Source organism: Oncorhynchus masou, chromosome 11 (assembly GCF_036934945.1).
Source record: "Oncorhynchus masou masou isolate Uvic2021 chromosome 11, UVic_Omas_1.1, whole genome shotgun sequence".
NCBI lineage: Eukaryota > Metazoa > Chordata > Actinopteri > Salmoniformes > Salmonidae > Oncorhynchus > Oncorhynchus masou.
In genome coordinates this window covers 54,049,614-54,075,572 of record NC_088222.1, presented here as the reverse complement: position 1 = coordinate 54,075,572, position 25,959 = coordinate 54,049,614, and the positions used below count along the sequence as shown (strand labels likewise).

The following is a 25,959-nucleotide window of genomic DNA, read 5'->3' as shown; positions in this document are numbered from 1 at the left end:
AGAGGAACGAGCTGTATAAGGATACTATGGTTATGTTTACCTGAAGATGAATGTGTTAATAGCAACTTGTTCATCACCTTCAGCTACAACTTGGGATGTTTCATGTATAATAGAGCGTTTTACAATTAGTACATCCCTCTTAAGATAGCTAGGTGAAGGGGGCAGGGGTTACTTGGGGGTTAAGATTATTTTTGAAGAGGTAGGGTTTCAGAAGTTTTAGGAAGGTTGGCAGGGACTCTGCTGACCTGATGTTAAGGGGAAACTTGTTCCACCATTGGGGGGGTGGGGGCAGCTAGGACAGAGAAAAGCTTTAACTGGGCAGAGGTGACCCCTGTAGAGGTTGGAGGGCCACGAAACCAGAGTTGTGTGGATTGTGCACGGGTTGGGGAGTAGGGATTGAGCATAGCCTGAAGGTAGGGAGGGGCATTCCCCTTGCAGGTCCGTAGGCAAACACCAGGGGATGCGAGCTTCAACTGGAAGCTGATGGAGTAAGCGGAGGAGCAGGGTGACATGGGAAAACTTGGGGACGTTTAAATCCAGGCTGCGACCTTCTGGATATGTTTCAAGGGTTTGATGGCACAAGAGTCACCTTCTACTGTCCCTTTATCTCTCAACCTACAGTACATGTAAAATGGAGTATCGAGCCTCGTTACCTCTGGGTCCGTCTGTAGAGACCCAGATTGATTCAACACAGTGTGACTGAATCAAAAGGGGCATTAGTACATCCATTTAACTTTTAATTCAATGATTAACAGCCATTGATTCTTTAAGAATATCACTTAGAAATGAGCTTAGTTCAACTGTCGTACCCCATCCCTCAACTGCTCACCAAAAAGTGGTGGAGTATATTGTTTTTATTTGAATCCCAGATTGCCCCTCAAAAATGAGCTCCTGGGATGGTGAACTGAACAGAGAGACGGTCCAGAGCATGGGTACACAGAAAGCACTGCTTTATTGACTACACTGGTCAACCACACCATAGTGCCGGGGGAGGAGGGGGGGTCATAGTGGACGCAGCCGTCTTTAAGGCAACACAAACAGCATGCAGATACAGTCACATGGAACATCATAATATTGCTTTTTAACGTTTTGCTTAACATTGAAAGTGTACAAAAAGGAAAAAAATAGTTTTTTGCACTAATGAAAAATACATTTTTTGTTTTTCCTCCTACAAAGACTCTAATACAAGAAAATAAATATTGCAAAAAAAGCCAAAAAATAATTTAAAATAGCTCTTCTTTTTAATATATGTTCAATATTTCTCTTTGCTATTAACAAATGGCACAACATTCTTTGAAACAAAGAATACAGAAGGATAAACTCCTGCAACATTCATATTATCGTATTGTAGAACTGATGCAGATCGAGCCGAATTGGGTGTGGAATTGAATACGGCAGCAGAGATGTCAGCGCCTTTTAAGAACAAATAAGACACAGCCATGTGGTCGAGGGAGGAGGAACCAGTCTGCTTTGATCAGGGAGATCACATACTCCTATCAAAATTATGCATGTGACCATTAGGAGATACAGGACAGGCATATTGGCTGCGTTTACAGGCAGCCCGATTCTGATATATTTTTTTCACTAATTGGTCTTTGACCAATCAGATCTGAAAAATGATCTGATGTGATTGGTCAAAAGACCAATTAGTGCCGGTGTAAGTCAACGTCAGAAAAGGCACCCCATTCCCTACATAGTGCACTACTTTTGACCACAGCCCTATGGGGCCCTGGTCAAAAGTAGCGCACTATATAGGGAAGTGGGCGCCGTTTGTGATGTAGCCTGAATTTGGAGGCAGCAAAGTGATGCCAGATCAACTACAAAAAACAAAACCTGCTAAGCATCAGAGCTCGGCTCTGTTGCAGAGACACAACCGGTAAATTAGTCCGACCTTAGGAGAAGCAGCGATGGTCATAGACAAACCTTCTCTCCTGGAAATGGATTCATACAAGTCACAAACAAACATGGGAGCAAGTTGTTTGAACTGTGGAACTTGAACATTTTGAAATGCTATTGAATTTAATGAGAGGAACACATTCTGTGACCCTGCTGGTCATAAATAGCTCGAGTACATCCGAAATGGCACCCTTTTTCCTTCATAGTGCACTACCTTTGACCAGGGCCGTAGGTACTATAATAGGGAATAGGATGCCATTTGAGATACAGACGCTGTGTTGCCAGAGAGCAGCGGTTAGTTTCTGTGAGTGTTCTCCATGGAGGAAGTGAGAGAACAAAAGGTCTCTCCCAGGCTTCAGCTGCACGCTGATCAGCCCACTGGGGATCCGGCCTGACCATTTTAACTTCAATTAGCCAACACACACACACACACGCACATGACTCGACAGACAAACATGCACGCACACACAAGCATCGACTCGGACAGACACTAAAACAAACACACTCACTACTGGCTATGCAGTTCCCACCTATCAAATCAACTTCTCTCTGGATCTGCATATAAAACAAAACCAGAGAAAGTAAATAATCCCAGCTCCAGTGAAAACAGAGAAGTGTTTGCTCTTTATGTTTGTGAGCCCCACAGAGGGAGGGACAGAGAGAGGGAGGGGCAGAGAGAGGGAGACACAGAGAGAGAGAGAGAGAGAGAGAGAGAGAGAGAGAGAGAGAGAGAGACAGAGAGAGAGAGACAGAGCGAGAGAGACAGACAGAGAGAGAGGGAGGGAGACAGAGAGAGGGACAGAGAGAGCGACAAAGCGCGAGGGACAGAGAGAGCGAGGGACACAGAGAGAGTGATAGAGGGACAGAGAGAGAGGGGGAGGGACAGAGAGAGAGAGGGACAGAGAGAGAGAGGGACAGAGACAGAGGGACAGAGACAGAGAGAGAGAGGGAGGGACAGAGACAGAGAGGGAGGGACAGAGAGAGAGAGGGAGGGACAGAGAGAGAGAGGGAGGGACAGAGAGAGAGAGGGAGGGACAGAGAGGGAGGGGGAGGGACAGAGAGGGAGGGACAGAGAGGGGGGGAGGGACAGACAGAGGGGGAGGTACAGAGAGAGAGGGGGAGGGACAGAGGGACAGAGGGGAGGGAGGGACAGAGAGGGAGAGAGGGACAGAGAGGGAGAGAGGGAGGGACAGAGAGGGAGAGAGGGAGGGACAGAGAGAGAGAGGGAGGGACAGAGAGAGAGAGGGAGGGACAGAGAGAGAGGGGGAGGGACAAAGAGAGAGGGGGAGGGACAAAGAGAGAGGGGAGGGACAGAGAGAGAGGGGAGGGACAGAGAGAGAGGGGGAGGGACAGACAGAGAGGGGGAGGGACAGAGAGAGAGGGAGGGACAGAGAGAGAGGGAGGGACAGAGAGAGAGGGAGGGACAGAGAGGGAGGGAGGGACAGAGAGGGAGGGAGGGAGGGACAGAGAGGGAGGGAGGGGTGTTGTTTAGATTCCCTGTCTGTTAAGTTCACTGTGGACAGGGTGCAAACACTAAGAGGAAAGAACAAACTGTCCTCTCTCCCTCCACCATTGTTTCCCTCTCTCCCTCTTCTGCCCAGAGCGGCAGCAGTGACAAACGCTCTCTCCATTACACAACACATGCACGTCATTATTTGTCCTTAAAGCTTCTTCCTTTGACCCGCCCGTGCTTCAAAACTCTGAAGGAGCTGAGGCGGGCCGTCGGAAACACTGAAGAAGGGGAGGGAAGTGAGACAGAGCTTTGGTCTGCGGGGCGGGTGTTGGTGGATTGGAACCATTACTTCCCAGTGTGGAAGCAGTCAGTCGACGGTCGGAGAAGCGCTAGTAAGGAAGCAGTCGGTCTGATTATGAGTCAGCATTCTAGTTATATGAGCCGCGGCTGAAGCGTTACAAAAACAGCTTGCGAAGGCTTTTAACACGGAAACAAAAAGGGTTTCTAGTACAGTATTCTACATTATTGTTGGTGCATAAAAATAAACAAACATAAGTAAACGGCAGTCAAACGACGACAGCCGTGATCCAGTTCCCTAAGGGATAAAGCAACTAACACAGGAGAGGAGATCCTTTTCAATGACGTCGCCGTTGTGTTCTGTTAGTGTGCCGACGGCCTTGTCACGCTACAGACAACAGCAGCTGGGCGGTACGGTGACAGCACGACCCACAGCAAACGCCAAAGCAGCATTTCTCAACCCAACTCCAGGGGAACCCGCCGTCTGAATGCACGTTTTGTTCCAGCCCAGCACTAACGCAACCTATTCAACCGATCATCAATTTGATTAGCAGAATAATGGGCGTTAGAGTAGGGCTGGAATAAAACATGCAAACCATGTGGGTCGTCAGGAATGGGGCAAAGAAACCCTGCTCGGGGAGGATAGTAATAATACCATCCATCCATACTCTGTAGGACAACACCATCCATCCATACTCTGTAGGATAACACCATCCATCCATACTCTGTAGGATAACACCATCCATCCATACTCTGTAGGATAACACCATCCATCCATACTCTGTAGGATAACACCATCCATCCATACTCTGTAGGATAACACCATCCATCCATACTCTGTAGGATAACACCATTCATCCATACTCTGTAGGATAACACCATCCATCCATACTCTGTAGGATAACACCATCCATCCATACTCTGTAGGATAACACCATCCATCCATACTCTGTAGGATAACACCATCCATCCATCCATACTCTGTAGGATAACACCATCCATCCATCCATACTCTGTAGGATAATACCATCCATCCATACTCTGTAGGATAACACCATCCATCCAAACTCTGTAGGATAACACCATCCATCCATACTCTGTAGGATAACACCATCCATCCATACTCTGTAGGATAACACCATCCATCCATACTCTGTAGGATAACACCATCCATCCATACTCTGTAGGATAATACCATCCATCCATACTCTGTAGGATAACACCATCCATCCATACTCTGTAGGATAATACCATCCATCCATACTCTGTAGGATAACACCATCCATCCATACTCTGTAGGACAACACCATCCATCCATACTCTGTAGGATAACACCATCCATCCATACTCTGTAGGATAACACCATCCATCCATACTCTGTAGGATAACACCATCCACCCATACTCTGTAGGATAACACCATCCATCCATACTCTGTAGGATAACACCATCCATCCATCCATACTCTGTAGGATAATACCATCCACCCATACTCTGTAGGATAACACCATCCATCCATACTCTGTAGGATAACACCATCCATCCATCCATACTCTGTAGGATAATACCATCCATCCATACTCTGTAGGACAACACCATCCATCCATACTCTGTAGGATAACACCATCCATCCATCCATACTCTGTAGGATAACACCATCCATCCATACTCTGTAGGATAACACCATCCATCCATACTCTGTAGGATAACACCATCCATCCATACTCTGTAGGATAATACCATCCATCCATACTCTGTAGGATAACACCATCCATCCATACTCTGTAGGATAACACCATCCATCCATACTCTGTAGGATAACACCATCCATCCATCCATACTCTGTAGGATAATACCATCCATCCATACTCTGTAGGATAACACCATCCATCCATACTCTGTAGGACAACACCATCCATCCATACTCTGTAGGATAACACCATCCATCCATACTCTGTAGGATAACACCATCCATCCATACTCTGTAGGATAACACCATCCATCCAAACTCTGTAGGATAACACCATCCATCCATACTCTGTAGGATAACACCATCCATCCATACTCTGTAGGATAATACCATCCATCCATACTCTGTAGGATAACACCATCCATCCATCCATACTCTGTAGGATAATACCATCCATCCATACTCTGTAGGATAATACCATCCATCCATACTCTGTAGGATAACACCATCCATCCATCCATCCATACTCTGTAGGATAACACCATCCATCCATCCATCCATACTCTGTAGGATAATACCATCCATCCAAACTCTGTAGGATAACACCATCCATCCATCCATACTCTGTAGGATAATACCATCCATCCATACTCTGTAGGACAACACCATCCATCCATACTCTGTAGGATAACACCATCCATCCATACTCTGTAGGATAACACCATCCATCCATACTCTGTAGGATAACACCATCCATCCATACTCTGTAGGACAACACCATCCATCCATACTCTGTAGGATAACACCATCCATCCATACTCTGTAGGATAACACCATCCATCCATACTCTGTAGGATAACACCATCCATCCATACTCTGTAGGACAACACCATCCATCCATACTCTGTAGGATAACACCATCCATCCATACTCTGTAGGACAACACCATCCATCCATACTCTGTAGGACAACACCATCCATCCATACTCTGTAGGATAACACCATCCATCCATACTCTGTAGGATAACACCATCCATCCATACTCTGTAGGATAACACCATCCATCCATACTCTGTAGGATAATACCATCCATCCATACTCTGTAGGATAATACCATCCATCCATACTCTGTAGGATAATACCATCCATCCATACGTCTGCATGAAAAGTGCTGTCACCTGCTGCCTGCTGGACCGAAACACCTCACCACTAGAACTCCAGCCTACTGTTTCTGAACATAAGTAGAGGAAGAGGGCGCAGACGCCCCTCTCCAATAATAATAACAACAACCTGTTTTCTACTACGTTGGGGGCCGTATATGAAGGGTCCCATCTAAAACACAGCCTAGTCTAAATCTGTGTATATATTGAATATTGAAACCAAGTTTACATTTCATTGTCTTAGCAACACGTAAACGGTTAGGTGGTGGGGTTTGCTACAGTGCTGACCCCACTCACCCACCCCAACGACCTATCTGCAGACAACGATGAGCATTGTTGTTCTTACGGTATTATGATGTGATTGTAGAATACGAATGAATAGAATGTGCTACTCATTCTGTTTCTATGGTTGTAATGGTCTGCCTCCAAGGGTTACGGTGGATGGAAAGGAAGGAGCCAGACTGGCTGTAGACAGTGTCACCTGACCAATACGCTGCTTTAGGAAGTTTCATCCTGAATCCTTGTGTCCCCTCTGGGACAGGAAAACAAACATAAAAAACGAGTCATCTTCTACATTACGACCCTGTTATACCAGCGCTGGGGGTTGTCAGCAGGCTCAGCCATCAGCCGCCCGTCCACACACGGTTCAGCAGCATTCAACTCTCTCCAGGTTGGGGGGGGGGGCGTAGGCCCCTCCATCCAGAGTAGGTCAGTGGCACAGAGGGCCAGTAAGTAACACACCTGTGGGAGCAGGGAATGGGAGAGTTCAAGGTGGAATAGTGGTGGTGGGTGTCAGGACGCCCCCCCTCCCCCCTAACAAGGCCGAGTCACACCATGCCAGCGCAGGCCTGAGCAATGCACAACTCCCAAGTGAGGCTGCGTCACAAATGGCACCTTATGCACTAAGCAGGGAATAGGGTGCCATTTTGGGACGCAGACAGAGTAAGTGCATGGTGCCCTGTCTGTTATACACACTGTTCTTTGGCATCATCAACTCAGGAGACAGCCAGGTGGGTAGTAGTAGTGTACTGACTGAGACATGAGCAAAGCTCTCAGCACAGTAGTAGTCAGAGTTTAAACAGTGAGCATTGCCAAAGGAGCCTTTTCTATACATACCCATCATATGTAGAAAAGGCTGTATATGGTATTATATATTTACGGATTAACTTGGATTTCAATACATTTTCAACCCTTCTTCGTCGCCTTCAAAAACATTTTTTTTTAATTTTAAATTTTTTTTTTTTTTTTAAACCCTGAGAAAATACTGTGGACCGCTTTTAGTACAAAATACAACTCTCTGAGACGAAAAAAAACTAAAACATAAATTTACAAAGAACTCAAAAAAGTAGTCAGAATCCAGAACTCTGTGCTGTAGCTGACTGATACGATTCGTCTGACTGGAGCAACAACGACTCCAGAAGTTGCTTTGTTGGGGCAGCACTTTGCACAAATATGGTAGAACTGTGTGGCTTTGCAAGCGGTTGGGTTGATTAAATGGCAAAAGCTGCATTTACATATCTTTTTTAGGCACTACAATTAAGGTCCGAGAAGCCCTCTGTTTCAGTACGCTTGATGGCCAATACAACAGATGTTCCTTTTTTGATTGTAACAAATCTGATTATAGAAGTGATTGATAAACTTATTTTGGGGGAGCGACAGAAGGCACACGATAAAATACTGTTTCTCCAATGATTCAGGCGCAAACGGAAGATGAGGGAGGAGTCAGTGAAGAGCTGACGTAATTATCAACCAGTGTGTTTCTACAACGGCTGGATGCAGACAGAGTCGTTTAGAGTGTGTGTGAGTATGTGTGTGTGTGTAATGTGTCTGGCGTGCATGTCTGAAAGAGTGTGCGTGTTTATGCCGCAATGTTTGTGTTACAGTTCCCGTTAGTTCCCGTTATTTGTGCTTTTAAAAGGCTAATATTCGTTTGATATTTTCTGTACATTTCTCAGAATGATGCTGAACTGAAAGGCTTTTTAAAAACATCAGATCCCAGGAATCGCCTCGCGGGATCCATCTTACGTCAAGAGAAAGGAAGAGATTCGTCTGAACCAGCTTATAATGCCCACAAAGTATTCGCCCCAATGCTAGCGGCTAGTCACCACGGACCACACCACGAGGAAGGGTTGATGACATGGGTCACCGCCATGCTATACTTCAAAATAAAACCTCAAATGTAACATTGTCCAAAATCCATTTCCTCTTTTGTCTTCTTACGTCATCATACAGCATTTGTTACTTTAACAAGCACTACTAACATCTAGGGTCTCGTTGTGTATGTAGCTATCTGACTAACAGCTACGTTCAAATCCCCAGAACAGAGCAGAGAGACTGATTTAGGACTAGTGAAGTACAGAGATTTGGTTCATTAAAGCGATCGAGAGAGAACGGCATGTATGATCTGAAAAGCACAGACGAACAGACAGTAGCCACGGTAGTGGGAGCTGGGATGGAGTTCCGGTCAGTCTGAGAAATCACTGTGTCTTCTGGACGATGGTGTGTGTGTGTGTGTGTGTGTGTGTGTGTGTGAGAGAGCGTCTCAGTTTTTTTTCTACAATGCTAGCACGCTCCTCCTCAGCAGGTCCTCGCTCCCAGAATGCAACTGGGCCAGGCGGAGCTTGCGGCCGCTGGAGTGCGTGTCCGAGTCGCTCTGCTCGGCGTCAGAGAAGTAGCCATCCGTCTCGGGGTCCAGCAGCGACGACGTCTCCTTCACTGGGTGGGGGTCCCTCTCTCGCTCCCTATCCAGGGGACGCTCTGCCACCTCCTTCCCCCCTCCACCCCCGCCCTTCCCCCGGGACTTACCCTGCCGGGGCAGACGGAGGCGCAGGGCCGTGCGGTGACCGAGACCCCCCCCTGACCTCCCATCAGGCACTGTCCCGGGACTAATGCAAGGCTGTGGGGGGGAGCAGGAGGCCAGAGGGGGCGGCGTGGGGGCGGACGCTGCCCCTGTAGCAGTGAGGCTGTCCCAGGGGCCGCGCTCCTCCGAGATGTGACAGGAGTCCATTTTGGAGGTGGGCGGCTGTGGGTCCAGTGGTTCCTCAGCGCTCCTGGTCTGGGGGGGGTGGTGGTGGTGGAGGGCCTTGGAGCCCCGGGGCCTCTCCCCTCTACGGGCCCCGTGGCCTGGCCTGTCATCTGCCAGCCCCTTGGCGGTGGCAGCAGCAGCGGGACTGACAGCGGTGGCAGAAGGCGGGGTGGTTGCTGCGGCCCGGGCTCTGGGCTTGCCCCGGGTCTTGCGGCCCAGCTGAGGGGTCTTCCAGGTGGACTTCATGGAGTGGTCCATCATAAGGCTGAGCAGGCTCTCCTCTCCCTGCAGCAGCTGGTCAGACAGCAGGCTGGCCGTCTTGTCACGGTGCTGCCCGGCATCCAGGGCCCACTGGCTCAGCATGTCGTCAGCCGTGATCTGCACCGACTGGGCCAGCCAGCTGTCAAACAGCGAGTTGTCCAGAGGGAAGGTCTTGGGGAAACCTGGGGGGAAGAGATGGACAGGTGAGAGGACCATAGAGGACCAGTCTAGAGCGAGGGCGTCAAACTCAACTCCAGGAAGGCCGTGTTATTTCCTTTCAATTCGTGCCCAATGAAGACCTAGAGAACCAGGTAAACGGGAGTTCTTGATGAATCCTTGACCTTAACTGATCACTTAAGTAAAAAGGGAGGACTGAAAACCTGCAGGCACACGGCACTTCCGGGAATAGAGTTTGACGCCCTTGTTATACAGACGATTCTGAAATCTCATGTCTGTGGATGGATAGTAGGATCAACTGTTCCGTCCAAAACATAAAGCCTTCTGGGAGGAAGTCTGGAACAAACCTGTAAAACATAGGAAGACACAGGGGGGGGGGGGGGGGCTGGGTGACAAAGTACAGTACGGGGGATTTGTGGTTGGAGTCGTGATGCTAAACCTGACCAGACTTTCCTTCAATGAATCAATCATTTAACAGGCGGTAGGGTGTGCGTCCCAAATATCAACATATTCCCTATATGGTGCACTACTTTTAAACAGTCCCCAATGGGCCCAGGTCAAAAGTAGGGCAGTACATAGGGAAAAGGGCACATTTGGGACTCAAACCCCCTATCTACCCCACTTCCTGTGTGAGTTTAAACAATGCATTAGCCCCGTTCTGCGTCGGTCTGTCTGTGCTTTGTCACCACCACCACCAGGGACGTTCACTGTCAAACGCAGCTTTTAGAGACAATGCATGCTGTGTGTGTATATAATTAGGAGATTTGCATGGCTCCTTGTCTGTCATTAAGGCCCAGAGTTGCTGCCAGAGCCCCGCTGCAGCTCGGGAACACCGATTCTCACAGGAAATAGAGAGAAGGCGGGAGAGGGGGAGGGAAACGCACTGGTGCCAGGCGGTGTCACAAATGGGACCCTATTCCTTATGTAGTGCACTACTTTTGACCAGGGCCCGTAGGGTTGCATCACATAGGCCGGGGATAGGGCGCTATTCAGAACACACCTAGAGACAGAGCTCCATCCACCACCCGTATTCCAATCCCATGAAGTCCCTCTCCCACGGTCTGGGAGATGCATCAGGGGACAGCACGCTGGGTAACACTCCCCACTCCCCGAACCCTGCCCCTAAACCAGAAACACACTGGGTTCCTGTCAACCCAAAACATCATGAGCCACTGTTCACACACACCTCTTTTAAAAAGGTAGACCTGCTGAAAATACATTTAAACCCTATAGGTGTGGTGTTGTTTCAATGAGCTACAATAACCTCCTTAAATGTGTGTCTCTCTGTCTGGTGTGGAGTGGTGTCTATCTCCTCAGGTGATGAGTAAGGTGCTGGCTGGCATAGGGACAGAGTATTAGCAGTGGTGCAATTGGCTCCAGCTCCACACACCCAGCCTGCCTGTTTAATGAGATGAAGCTCCTACTTAGAATAGCATTTTTAAATCACAGTCATTAACAGAGGGCTAATTCCACCACAGCCCCTATTGAAGTATGGGAGGAACACAACCTAGGAGAGGAGGCAGGGAGGGATAGAGGAAGGAGAGGAGGCAGGATCAACTTGAGAGACGCTCTCTGCTGGGCATGTCAACATCTTACCACAGAGACACGAGGTAGGGGTGTGGGGACGGAGGGAGAGAAGATTGGAAAACAAGTGTACTTCTCCCCGCAAACTGAGATGCTCGTCAGCACTTCATACCTCCCCACATAGGGCCCAGGCGGTCACACCAACACAACCCTCAACATTCCTGACCGAGTCACCACCTGTTAAATCTTCCTGTTAGCCCCCCCTCTAAGGCTATGGCCACACTCCATTCCACCCGTGTTCATGCGTCTATGACCGACATCATTGTCCATCTTTTTTGTCCATCAAAAGTACAACTAAAGTCAAGTATTCTCCGACGAGTTGCTTATGTAAAAACACAGACAGTTTGGGTGTTTTTGTTGGACAATGCATCGCCGTTGTCATTCACCCGGCAACGGATTACTCCTATTGGAAAGGCACTGGGTCCATCCGAAATGGCACAGTAGTGCACTAAATAGGTACTAGGGTGCTATTTGGGATGCATCCTCTACCCAGTCACCCCCTCCTCCCCCTTCAGTCCATAAGGCACTGTGCCACCAGGAGGTCAGGAGGAGCTGCTGTGATTGGATCAGCATCCCCAGGCCAGCCGTTTCCATGACGCAGCAACAGCACCAGCGCCTCTGCTGGAGACAGGAGACTAGAGAGGGGAGGAGGGAATGAGAGGTGGTGGAACAGAGAGAAGGGAGGGAGGGGGGAACAGAAAGGGAGGGAGGGAGCAGAGTTGGAAAAGAGAAGGGAGGGCGGGGGCTGGTCGTGACCCACTCTGCTCCACCTCTCCTCTTCATCTCCAACCCACCCCGCTGCGCATGTCTGCAGCCCCTCTCCTGGCTCTGCTCCGTGGACCCGGTGAAAGCAGCCCCGGGGCCTAGGCTGTTGCGGTATGGTAGCAGCCCACGCTAGGCTAGGTGAGGCCCGGTAGGGCTAGGAATGCGCTGGCTGGGACAGGGCCAGACCAGGCTAAGCTACACTAAGTAGGGCCAGGGAGGGAGGTAGGCTAAGCTAGACTAGACAGGAGGGAGGGAGGCTAAGCAAGGCAAGGATAGGATAGGCAGGGACAGGAGGGAGGGAGGCTGAGCTCGGCTAGAAAGAGCCAGGAATGCGTTGGCTGGGGCAGAGCCAGACTTGTGTTTGTGCAGGCCCCGCTACAGTGTGCCAATTGTTCTCAGGTGCCAACTGTCGCCCTGACAACCCTGCATACGCACGGAGCGAGGGAAAGAGAGGGGAGTGAGCAGTGCTAGTCAGCGACGGAGAACACTGTAAACTCCATGCCTGAAGAACTTAGAGGCGGAAACACAAATTAAGTGTTCAAATGATGCCCAAAGTATCAGTCTGGGGAGAGACTTAGTCATTATCCAGCCCTCTCAATATCAACACCCAGAAGGTCTTGCAGTCTATTTCACCACTACAACACTCAGAGGTACTCTACTCCACTCTGTCTGCCACCCAGGGGTCACGTTACAACAGGCTTATCACGGTGGCCAGATGCCCGTATCTGTCCACGTCCCAAATGGCACCCTATTCCCAAAGGGCTCTGGTCAAAACTAGTGCACTATATAGAGAAAGGGATGCTATTTGCGACTCTACCAGCCTCTGTCCCACTGCCTTATCTGGAGATCCCCTACCCTCTGACCCCCGGGTTATCCTGTTCCGTGAGGGAAGGTCACACACGCTAAAGCCCGGGGATTTAAGAGGGCAGCTCTGCCTTAGTAGGGGGGCACGCAACACCACGCACCCCACCCACGGCGCTCAGAAAAACAAGGTGGCGGGCAGGGACACTGGGCCCACACCATGAGGATTAACATCGACCCCTTTTACCCTGAAAATAATATTGACATTGTTTTTTTTTTATGTTCACCTGAGAAGCTACACCTGCAACAAGCAAACAGATGCGTTTCCATGGCTATAGTTGCAACTCCTCTCAGTAACTCTCTGCCTGGCCAAATCTGATCTGGCATCACCAAGGACTCAACTGGCATCTCTCAATGACACGGTATATCACACTAGCCAACAGGAGGGTGCAAACAGTGTCCGAGAAGAACAGAATACCAGCACTACTACAGCATCCATTTCTGTTGAGAAACACACACACACACAAAACATGATGAGGTAGGCTGAGGAGATAACATCTGAGGAACCAGTCAGGCGGAGGGGAAGAAACAAAACACGATGAGGTAGGCTGAGGAGATAACATCTGAGGAACCAGTCAGGCGGAGGGGAAGAAACAAAACACGATGAGGTAGGCTGAGGAGATAACATCTGAGGAACCAGTCAGGCGGAGGGGAAGAAACAAAACACGATGAGGTAGGCTGAGGAGATAACATCTGAGGAACCAGTCAGGCGGAGGGGAAGAAACAAAACAAAAGGCAGAGGAGATAACACGGAGGGGAAGAAACAAAACACGATGAGGTAGGCTGAGGAGATAACATCTGAGGAACCAGTCAGGCGGAGGGGAAGAAACAAAACACGATGAGGTAGGCTGAGGAGATAACATCTGAGGAACCAGTCAGGCGGAGGGGAAGAAACAAAACACGATGAGGTAGGCTGAGGAGATAACATCTGAGGAACCAGTCAGGCGGAGGGGAAGAAACAAAACACGATGAGGTAGGCTGAGGAGATAACATCTGAGGAACCAGTCAGGCGGAGGGGAAGAAACAAAACACGATGAGGTAGGCTGAGGAGATAACATCTGAGGAACCAGTCAGGCGGAGGGGAAGAAACAAAACACGATGAGGAAACAAAACACGATGAGGCTAGGCTGAGGAGATAACATCTGAGGAACCAGTCAGGCGGAGGGGAAGAAACAAAACACGATGAGGTAGGCTGAGGAGATAACATCTGAGGAACCAGTCAGGCGGAGGGGAAGAAACAAAACACGATGAGGTAGGCTGAGGAGATAACATCTGAGGAACCAGTCAGGCGGAGGGGAAGAAACAAAACACGATGAGGTAGGCTGAGGAGATAACATCTGAGGAACCAGTCAGGCGGAGGGGAAGAAACAAAACACGATGAGGTAGGCTGAGGAGATAACATCTGAGGAACCAGTCAGGCGGAGGGGAAGAAACAAAACACGATGAGGTAGGCTGAGGAGATAACATCTGAGGAACCAGTCAGGCGGAGGGGAAGAAACAAAACACGATGAGGTAGGCTGAGGAGATAACATCTGAGGAACCAGTCAGGCGGAGGGGAAGAAACAAAACACGATGAGGTAGGCTGAGGAGATAACATCTGAGGAACCAGTCAGGCGGAGGGGAAGAAACAAAACACGATGAGGTAGGCTGAGGAGATAACATCTGAGGAACCAGTCAGGCGGAGGGGAAGAAACAAAACACGATGAGGTAGGCTGAGGAGATAACATCTGAGGAACCAGTCAGGCGGAGGGGAAGAAACAAAACACGATGAGGTAGGCTGAGGAGATAACATCTGAGGAACCAGTCAGGCGGAGGGGAAGAAACAAAACACGATGAGGTAGGCTGAGGAGATAACATCTGAAGGAACCAGTCAGGCGGAGGAAGAAACAAAACCGATGAGGTAGGCTGAGGAGATAACATCTGAGGAACCAGTCAGGCGGAGGGGGTTCAAACATTTGTATTCCATTGAGGAACCAGTTCGGAGGGGAAGAACCAGTCAAAACACGATGAGGTAGGCTTAACATCTGAGGAACCAGTCAGGCGGAGGGGAAGAAACAAAACACGATGAGGTAGGCTGAGGAGATAACATCTGAGGAACCAGTCAGGCGGAGGGGAAAAAACAAAACACGATGAGTAGGCTGAGGAGATAACATTGAACCAGTTTCCAAAACACGGATAGATAACATCTTGACAGTCAGGCGGAGGGGAAGAAACAAAACATTTGAGGTAGGCTGAGGAGATAACATAACCAGTCAGGCAGGGGATGAAACAAAACACGATGAGGTAGGCTGAGGCATCTGAGGAACCAGTCAGGCGGAGGGGAAACAAAACTTTGTTGAGGAGATAACATTTGAGGAACCAGTCAGGCGGAGGGGAAGAAACAAAACACGATGAGGTAGGCTGAGGAGATAACATCTGAGGAACCAGTCAGGCGGAGGGGAAGAAACAAAACACGATGAGGTAGGCTGAGGAGATAACATCTGAGGAACCAGTCAGGCGGAGGGGAAGAAACAAAACACGATGAGGTAGGCTGAGGAGATAACATCTGAGGAACCAGTCAGGCGGAGGGGAAGAAACAAAACACGATGAGGTAGGCTTAGATAACATCTGAGGAACCAGTACGGAGGGGAAGAAACATCTTAGTGTTGAGGAGATTCTGAGGAACCAGTCAGGCGGAGGGGAAGCAACTCTGAGGTAGGAGAGGAGATAAATGAACCTTAATTAGGCTGAAATAAAATCTGAGGAACCAGTCAGGCGGAGGGGAAAAACAAAAAGATGTAGGCTGAGGAGATAAATCTAACCAGTAGGCGGAGGGGAATAAACAAAAAATAGGTAGGCTGAGGAGATAATATCTGAGGAACCATCAGGCGGAGGGGAAGAAACAAAACAAAGGTAGGCTAGGAGATAACATTTGAGGAAATCAGGCGGAGGGGAAGAAACAAAACACGATGAGGTAGGCTGAGGAGATAACATCTGAGGAACCAGTCAGGCGGAGGGAAGAAACAAAACACGATGAGGTATATTGAGGAGATAACATTAGGAACCAGTTGGAAAGAAACAAAACACGATGAGGTATAAATGATGGTTAAGTAAGGATAAGCAGTAATGGGCATCACTAACATCATGGGACGATGAGGTTTTATTACGATGAGGTAGGTTTTATTCTGTGGAACCAGTCATTCAACCAAAATAAGGTAGGCTGAGGAAACTGAGGAAAACGGAGGGGAAGATACACGATTTTTATTATAAATCACAGATAACAATCAAAATGTAGGAACCAGTCCACAGAGGAGACCAGGCGAAGAAACAAAACACGATGAGGTAGGCTGAGGAGATAACATCTGAGGAACCAGTCAGGCGGAGGGGAAGAAACAAAACACGATGAGGTAGGCTGAGGAGATGGGAACCACAGGCGGAGGAAGAAACAAAACACGATGAGGTAGGCTGAGGAGATCCTGAGGAACCAGTCAGGCGGAGGGGAAGAAACAAAACACGATGAGGTAGGCTGAGGGAGATAACATCTGAGGAACCAGTGTGGAGGGGAAGAAACAAAACACCTGAGGAGATAACATCTGAGGAGTTTGAAAGAAACAAAACACGATGAGGTGCAGGCATCTGGAACCAGTCAGGCGGAGGGGAAGAAACAAAACACGATGAGGTGCTGAGGAGATAACATCTGAGGAACCAGTCAGGCGGAGGGGAAGAAACAAAACAGATGAGGTAGGCTGAGGAGATAACATCAGGCGGTCGGGGAAGAAACAAAACAGGTAGGCAGATCGGAACCAGTCAGGGGTGAAGAAACCAGATGATGGTAGGCTGAGGAGATCTGGAAAGTCAGGCGGAGGGGAAGCAAAACACGATGAGGTAGGCTGAGGAGATAACATCTGAGGAACCAGTCAGGCGGAGGGGAAGAAACCACGATGAGGTAGGCTGAGGAGATAACATCTGAGGAACCAGTCAGGCGGAGGGGAAGCCGATCTGTAGGCTGAGGAGATAACATCTGAGGAACCAGTCAGGCGGAGGGGAAGAAACAAAACACGATGAGGTAGGCTGAGGAGATAACATTGAGGAACCAGTCAGGCGGAGGGGAAGAAACAAAACACGATGAGGTAGGCTGAGGAGATAACATCTGAGGAACCAGTCAGGCTTCCACCTAACATCTGAGGAACCAGTCAGGCGGAGGGGAAGAAACAAAACACGATGAGGTAGGCTGAGGAGATAACATCTTCAGGCGGAGGGAAGAAACAAAACACGATGAGGTAGGCTGAGGAGATAACATCTGAGGAACCAGTCAGGCGGAGAGAAACAAAAAATGAGGAGGCTGAGGAACATTGAGGAACCAGTGGAGAAACCAGATGAGCATGAGGAGATAACATCTGAGGAACCAGTCAGGCGGAGGGAAGACCAGGATAGGCTGAGGAGATTTTCTCATCAGGCGGTGGAAGATCAACTGAGGTAGGTGTTTTTAAATCTGAGGAACCAGTGGCGGAGGGGAAGCAAAACACGATGAGGTGGAGGACATAACATCTGTGAACCAGTCAGGCGGAGGAGGAAACAGTCAGGCGGAAAACACGATGAGGTAGGCTGAGGAGATAACATCTGGGAACCAGTCAGGCGGAGGGGAAGAAACAAAACACGATGAGGTAGGCTGAGGAGATAACATCTGAGGAATTCTGCGGAGGGAAGAAACAAACAATGAGGTAGGCTGCATCTGAGGAACCAGTCAGGCGGAGGGGGAATAGGGTGATAACATTTGGAACCAGTCAGGCGGATGAAGCAGGTTAAATACATCTGAACCATAATGTAAACACAGTCAACTACTGAGGAGGCCAGTCAGGCAGTCAATGAGGTTTGATTTCATTATCCAGTCAGGCGGAGGGGAAGAAACAAAACACGATGAGGTAGGCTGAGGAGTAACATCTGAGGAACCAGTCAGGCGGACTCACGATGAGGTAGGCTTAACATCTGAGGAACCAGTCAGGCGGAGGGGAAGAAACAAAACACGATGAGGTAGGCTGAGGAGATAACATCTGAGGAACCAGTCAGGCGGAGGGGAAGAAACAAAACACGATGAGGTAGGCTGAGGAGATTTCTGAGGAACCAGTCAGGCGGAGGGGAAGAAACAAAAACGATGAGGTAGGCTGAGTAACATCTGAGGAACCAGTGAAGAAACAAAAACGATGAGGTAGGCTGAGAAGATAACATCTGAGGAACCACCTCCAGAATGGAAAAGTTTCCCCCATGTTCTGTTATCACAGCACTGTGGAGAGAATATAACTGTGAAACTGAGAACCCCCAGCTCCCACCTCAGAAAAGCGGTTAAATTATTTGTACCATTTAACCCTTCACTCAGCTGGACATCACCAGTTTCCTTAGATATAAATCAGATCCAGCCTGAACTGTGCAATGTAGTAAGTAGGAGTTGTAGTTTCCAACAGGATAAATTTGACATAATTACAACATTTTATGTCTAAACTAACTACAATGACCACATCCACTGCGCATCACGGGCTTTGTTTCTTTTAGGTCTGCTACTGAAAATAGTCATTGAGGGGATATAGAGCAGCTGTTGCCGGGAGGTATCTCACCTGAAAATACATGATCAGTGATTGAAGTTGGTACAGCAGTATAAAAGTTGAAGAAACTAAAATAGTGCACAGCAGCTCTGTAGAGATGAGATCAAATGACTTAGAATTAAATAATAAAGCCACCAAAAAATAAAGATAAATACATAAATTAAATATTTGATGAAGTCATATATATCATTCATAACAAATTAAATATTTGATGAAATAAAGGCATGTGTATAAATGATGGTTAATAAGTGATAAGCAGTAATGGGCATCACTAACATCATGGGACTTTTATACGAGTTTTATTCTGTGTTACAGCATTCAACCAAAATAATCAAAACCAAAAAAATATTTTTGGATTATCATCACCAAAACAACCTCAAAATAATCGCTCAGCATACATTCTCCAGAGATGTATTCTTCAAAGTAGCCCAGTGTGTCTCCAAAGACATTTGAATGCTTTGGATTGGTGCAGGCATTGGCTCTCCAAACTTGTTAAATCCTGACAATTTGACTCATCAGACAAAAGGACAGATCTCCAGCCTGGACAACGGGGAGGTGTGATAGCAACTCGTGGGTGTTCGTCACCACCTTGGCCCAATACACAAGCCTCTGTGGTGCGTCAGACCTACCTAGCTGTTTGAGGAGGGAGCCGTTGTCCGACTTCCACCTCTCTTTCTTTTTGGCTATTTTAGTAGCTCCTTCCCCTTTCCTTCACCCCGTTCTGACCTTATGGAAGTTTTCTCTGCAGAGGAAATAGAGCAACACAGTGGAGCCTCCTCTGAACAGGAGAAGGTCAAGACCAGGATATTTTTTCTCTGTTAGATCAACTACCTGTTTTTAAAGCATTGGCTGTATTTGGGGACATACCGATGTTCTGAGGACATGGTAACTGCCCCAAATGATTCCCTATATTCTGCAGCAGAGGTAACTCTAATGAACTGATCCTCTGCAGCAGAGGTTAAATAACTCTAATGTAAACTGATCCTCTGCAGCAGAGGTAATTTCATTATCTAAACTAAATTGGGGGTCCTCTAAGCAGTGAACAGTACCCTGAGGCTCATTGTCTCACTCCTGATCCTCTGCAGCAGAGGTAACTCTGAGAAATGAACTGACCCCAGAATCCTACCCCACCAGCTGACTAATCGTTGCAGAGGTAACTCAAATGAACTGATCCTCTGCAGCAGAGGTAACTCTAATGAACTGATCCTCTGCAGCAGAGGTAACTCTAATGAACTGATCCTCTGCAGCAGAGGAACTCATTAATGAACTGATCCTCATTGCAGAATAAGAGGAAACATCAAAACTATGAAATAACACAATGGAATCATCTGTAACCAAAGAGGTTCAACAAATGAACTGATCCTCTGCAGCAGAGGTAACTCTGGACTCATGAACTGATCCTCTGCAGCAGAGGGAACTTTCTAATGAACTGATCCTCTGCAGCAGAGGTAATGAACTCTGTGAACTGATCCTCTGCAGCAGAGGTAACTCTAATGAACTGATCCTCTGCAGCAGAGGTAACTCTAATGAACTGATCCTCTGCAGCAGAGGTAACTCTAATGAACTGATCCTCTGCAGCAGAGGTAACTCTAATGAACTGATCCTCTGCAGCAGAGGTAACTCTAATGAACTGATCCTCTGCAGCAGAGGTAACTCTAATGAACTGATCCTCTGCAGCAGAGGTAACTCTAATGAACTGATCCTCTGCAGCAGAGGTAACTCTAATGAACTGATCCTCTGCAGCAGAGGTAACTCTAATGAACTGATCCTCTGCAGCAGAGGTAACTCTAATGAACTGATCCTCTGCAGCAGAGGTAACTCTAATGAACTGATCCTCTGCAGCAGAGGTAACTCTACTGAACTGATCCTCTGCAGCAGAGGTAACTCTAATGAACTGATCCTCTGCAGCAGAGGTAACTCTAATGAACTGATCCTCTGCAGCAGAGGTAACTCTAATGAACTGATCCTCTGCAGCAGAGGGAACTCTAATGAACTGATCCTCTGCAGCAGAGGTAACTCTAATGAACTGATCCTCTGCAGCAGAGGTAACTCTAATGAACTGATCCTCTGCAGCAGAGGTAACTCTAATGAACTGATCCTCTGCAGCAGAGGTAACTCTAATGAACTGATCCTCTGCAGCAGAGGGAACTCTAATGAACTGATCCTCTGCAGCAGAGGTAACTCTAATGAACTGATCCTCTGCAGCAGAGGCAACTCTAATGAACTGATCCTCTGCAGCAGAGGTAACTCTAATGAACTGATCCTCTGCAGCAGAGGTAACTCTAATGAACTGATCCTCTGCAGCAGAGGTAACTCTAATGAACTGATCCTCTGCAGCAGAGGTAACTCTAATGAACTGATCCTCTGCAGCAGAGGTAACTCTAATGAACTGATCCTCTGCAGCAGAGGTAACTCTAATGAACTGATCCTCTGCAGCAGAGGTAACTCTAATGAACTGATCCTCTGCAGCAGAGGTAACTCTAATGAACTGATCCTCTGCAGCAGAGGTAACTCTAATGAACTGATCCTCTGCAGCAGAGGTAACTCTAATGAACTGATCCTCTGCAGCAGAGGTAACTCTAATGAACTGATCCTCTGCAGCAGAGGTAACTCTAATGAACTGATCCTCTGCAGCAGAGGTAACTCTAATGAACTGATCCTCTGCAGCAGAGGTAACTCTAATGAACTGATCCTCTGCAGCAGAGGTAACTCTAATGAACTGATCCTCTGCAGCAGAGGTAACTCTAATGAACTGATCCTCTGCAGCAGAGGTAACTCTAATGAACTGATCCTCTGCAGCAGAGGTAACTCTAATGAACTGATCCTCTGCAGCAGAGGGAACTCTACTGAACTGATCCTCTGCAGCAGAGGGAACTCTAATGAACTGATCCTCTGCAGCAGAGGTAACTCTAATGAACTGATCCTCTGCAGCAGAGGTAACTCTAATGAACTGATCCTCTGCAGCAGAGGTAACTCTAATGAACTGATCCTCTGCAGCAGAGGGAACTCTAATGAACTGATCCTCTGCAGCAGAGGTAACTCTAATGAACTGATCCTCTGCAGCAGAGGGAACTCTACTGAACTGATCCTCTGCAGCAGAGGGAACTCTAATGAACTGATCCTCTGCAGCAGAGGTAACTCTAATGAACTGATCCTCTGCAGCAGAGGGAACTCTAATGAACTGATCCTCTGCAGCAGAGGTAACTCTAATGAACTGATCCTCTGCAGCAGAGGTAACTCTAATGAACTGATCCTCTGCAGCAGAGGTAACTCTAATGAACTGATCCTCTGCAGCAGAGGTAACTCTAATGAACTGATCCTCTGCAGCAGAGGTAACTCTAATGAACTGATCCTCTGCAGCAGAGGTAACTCTAATGAACTGATCCTCTGCAGCAGAGGGAACTCTACTGAACTGATCCTCTGCAGCAGAGGTAACTCTAATGAACTGATCCTCTGCAGCAGAGGTAACTCTAATGAACTGATCCTCTGCAGCAGAGGTAACTCTAATGAACTGATCCTCTGCAGCAGAGGTAACTCTAATGAACTGATCCTCTGCAGCAGAGGTAACTCTAATGAACTGATCCTCTGCAGCAGAGGTAACTCTAATGAACTGATCCTCTGCAGCAGAGGTAACTCTGGGTCTTCCTTTCCTGTGGCGGTCCTCATGAGAGCCAGTTTCAACATAGCGCTTGATGGTTTTTGCGACTGCACTTGAAGAAACTTTCAAAGTTCTTGAAATTTTCCACATTGACTGGCCTTCATGTCTTAAAGTAATGTTGGACTGTTGTTTCTCTTTGCTGATTTGAGTTGTTCTTGCCATAATGTGGATTTGGTATTTTACCAAATATGTCTATCTTCTGTATAACACCCCTACCTTGTTACAACACAACTAATTGGCTCAAAGGAGTCATACAATGATGTAGAGGAAATTAAATACACAAAACAAATTCCCCATTAGTAAGAAGGAAGGAAACTCCACTATTTAACAATGCACACCTGTTAATTGAAATGCATTCCAGGCGACTACCTCATGAAGCTGGTTGAGAGAATGCCAAGAGTGTGCAAATCTGTCATCGAGGCAAAAGGTGGCGACTTTGAAGAATCTCAAATATAACATATATTTTGATTTGTTTCACGTTTGTTGTTGTTGGTTACTACATGGTTCCATATGTCACTATTATTCCACAACGTAGAAAACAAAGACAAACCCTTGAACAAGTAGATGTGTCAAAACTGTTGACTGGTACTGTACATCTGCACCAGCATCTCTTTGGACATACACAGAGACACACATAACACAGAGGGAGAGCACACCGCTGAGGAACCGTCCCACTAGCTGTGCGGTTGGGTTGGTCGTCCCCCTTTCACACTTCTTGTTGGGGGACATGTTTTAATACGCTCCCGCTGCTTAGACCAACAGTGGAGCGGATGGTGTGCACGCCCGACTTCCTCTCATGCTGGTTATAATAGAGGCCGAGTTGTGGGGGCACTGAGGGTCTCCCTCCATCACGCTTCCTCTTGATGGAGGGGCAGGACATGCACGGGGGGGCTGAGAGGTACCTCACTGTGTCTTCCCGGAGGGTTGTGTTTCACACTGAGGATACCCTGGGTGTGTGTGTGTGTATACATGTGTCCATATTGTTTTCAACAAACCTGTTGTGTGGGTGTGTGCGTGCCTGAACACAGCTGGTAAGTGTGTGTAGGATAGAAGGTCATATGTATGAGTGATGTGTGCTGTCGGAAAGAAGAAGAAAAAACTCATTTTCTGCAACGGACCAAACTTGAAGAGACATTTGGAAACGTTGTAGTCAGATAGGTTGTTTTTTTCTCTTTCCCCCCTCTCTCACTTCTACTTTTCCCTCCCCCCATCACACTTCTCCCTCCTTCTCACTTCTCCCTCTCCCCCTCTCACCTCTCCCTCTTTTCTCCCCCTCACACTTCTCCCACTTTCCCTCTTTCCCCCTCTCACTACTCCCTCTTTCCCCCTCTCACTACTCCCTCTTTCCCTCTCTCACTACTCCCTCTTTCCCCCTCTCACTACTCCCTCTTTCCCCCCTCGCACTTTTCCCTCTTTCCCCCTCTCGCACTTTTCCCTCCTTCCCCCTCTCACTACTCCCTCTTTCCCCCTCTCGCACTTCTCCCTCTTTCCCCCTCTCACTTCTCCCTCTTTCCCCCTCTCACTACTCCCTCTTTCCCCCCTCTCACTTCTCCCTCTTTCCCCCTCTCACTTCTCCCTCTTTCCCCCCTCTCACTTCTCCCTCTTCCCCCCTCTCACTTCTCCCTCTTTCCCCCTCTCACTTCTCCCTCTTTCCCCCTCTCACTTCTCCCTCTTTCCTCCCTCTCACTTCTCCCTCTTTCCTCCCTCTCACTCTCTCCCTCTTTCCTCCCTCTCACTTTTCCCTATTTCCCCCTCTCACTTCTCCCTCTTTCCCCCCTCTCACTACTCCCTCTTTCCCCCCTCTCACTTCTCCCTCTTTCCTCCCTCTCACTACTCCCTCTCACTACTCCCTCTTTCCCCCTCTCACTTCTCCCTCTTTCCCCCTCTCACTTCTCCCCCTCCCCCTATCACACTTCTCCCCCTCCCCCTATCACACTTCTCCCTCTCCCCCCTATCACACTTCTCCCCCTCCCCCCTATCACACTTCTCCCCCTCCCCCTATCACACTTCTCCCCCTCCCCCCTATCACACTTCTCCCCCCTCCCCCCTATCACACTTCTCCCTCTCCCCCCTCACACTTCTCCCTCTCCCCCCTCACACTTCTCCCTCTTCCCCCTCTCACTACTCCCTCTCTCCCCCATATCACACTACTCCCTCTCTCCCCCTCTCACTACTCCCTCTTTCCCCCTATCGCACTTCTCCCTCTCTCCCCCTATCGCACTTCTCCCTCTTCCCCCCTCACACTTCTCCCTCTCCCCCCTCTCACGTCTCCCTCTTTCCCCCTCTCACTACTCCCTCTTTCCCCCTCTCACTACTCCCTCTTTCCCCCTCTCACTACTCCCTCTTTCCCCCTCTCACTACTCCCTCTTTCCCCCTCTCACTACTCCCTCTTTCCCCCTCTCTCACTACTCCCTCTTTCCCCCTCTCACTACTCCCTCTTTCCCCCCCTCTCACTACTCCCTCTTTCCCCCTCTCACTTCTCCCTCTCCCCCCTCTTTCACTTCTCTCTCCCTCCCCCCTCCACTTCTCCCTCTCCCCCCTCTCACTGCTCCCCCTCCCCCTCTCACTCTCCCTCTTTCCCCCTCTCTCTTCCCCCCTCTCACTACTCCCTCTTTCCCCCTCTCACTACTCCCTCTTTCCCCCTCTCACTACTCCCTCTTTCCCCCTCTCACTACTCCCTCTTTCCCCCCTCTCACTTCTCCCTCTTTCCCCCTCTCTCACTACTCCCTCTCCCCCTCTCACTACTCCCTCTTTCCCCCTCTCACTACTCCCTCTTTCCCCCTCTCACTACTCCCTCTTTCCCCCTCTCACTACTCCCTCTTCCCCCCTCTCACTACTCCCTCTTTCCCCCTCTCACTACTCCCTCTTTCCCCCTCTCACTACTCCCTCTTTCCCCCTCCACTCTCCCTCTTTCCCCCTCTCACTTCTCCCTCTTTCCCCCTCTCACTACTCCCTCTTTCCCCCCTCTCACTTCTCCCTCTTTCCCCCTCTCTCACTACTCCCTCTTTCCCCCTCTCACTACTCCCTCTTTCCCCCTCTCACTACTCCCTCTTCCCCCCTCTCACTACTCCCTCTTTCCCCCTCTCACTACTCCCTCTTTCCCCCTCTCACTACTCCCTCTTTCCCCCTCTCACTACTCCCTCTTTCCCCCTCTCGCACTTCTCCCTCTCCTCCCCCTCTCACTACTCCCTCTTTCCCCCCTCCTCTCTCCCTCCTCTCCCCCTCTCACTACTCCCTCTTTCCCCCTCTCACTACTCCCTCTTTCCCCCTCTCACTACTCCCTCTTTCCCCCTCTCACTACTCCCCCTTTCCCCCATCTCACTACTCCCTCTTTCCCCCATCTCACTTCTCCCTCTCCTCTCCCCCTCTCACTACTCCCTCTTTCCCCCTCTCACTTCTCCCTCTTTCCCCCTCTCACTACTCCCTCTTTCCCCCTCTCACTACTCCCTCTTTCCCCCTCTCACTACTCCCTCTTCCCCCTCTCACTACTCCCTCTTCCCCCTCTCACTACTCCCTCTTTCCCCCTCTCACTACTCCCTCTTTCCCCCTCTCACTAC

General features: G+C 48.8%; 1 protein-coding gene across 1 annotated transcript in view; it reads right to left on the bottom strand.

Moving 5' to 3' along the window:
* Window positions 1-4,541: 4,541 nt before the first annotated feature.
* jade2 (jade family PHD finger 2) overlaps window positions 4,542-25,959 on the bottom strand; it is a 179,340-nt gene continuing 157,922 nt past the window's right edge. Inside the window, exons 12-14 of the mRNA XM_064978820.1 lie at window positions 20,202-20,217; window positions 19,374-19,427; window positions 4,542-9,963 (exon numbers count right to left, since the gene is read on the bottom strand). Of these exons, the coding sequence (XP_064834892.1) occupies window positions 9,050-9,963; window positions 19,374-19,427; window positions 20,202-20,217 (984 nt within the window). The 3' untranslated portion in view covers window positions 4,542-9,049. The remainder of the gene's footprint in view (window positions 9,964-19,373; window positions 19,428-20,201; window positions 20,218-25,959) is intronic.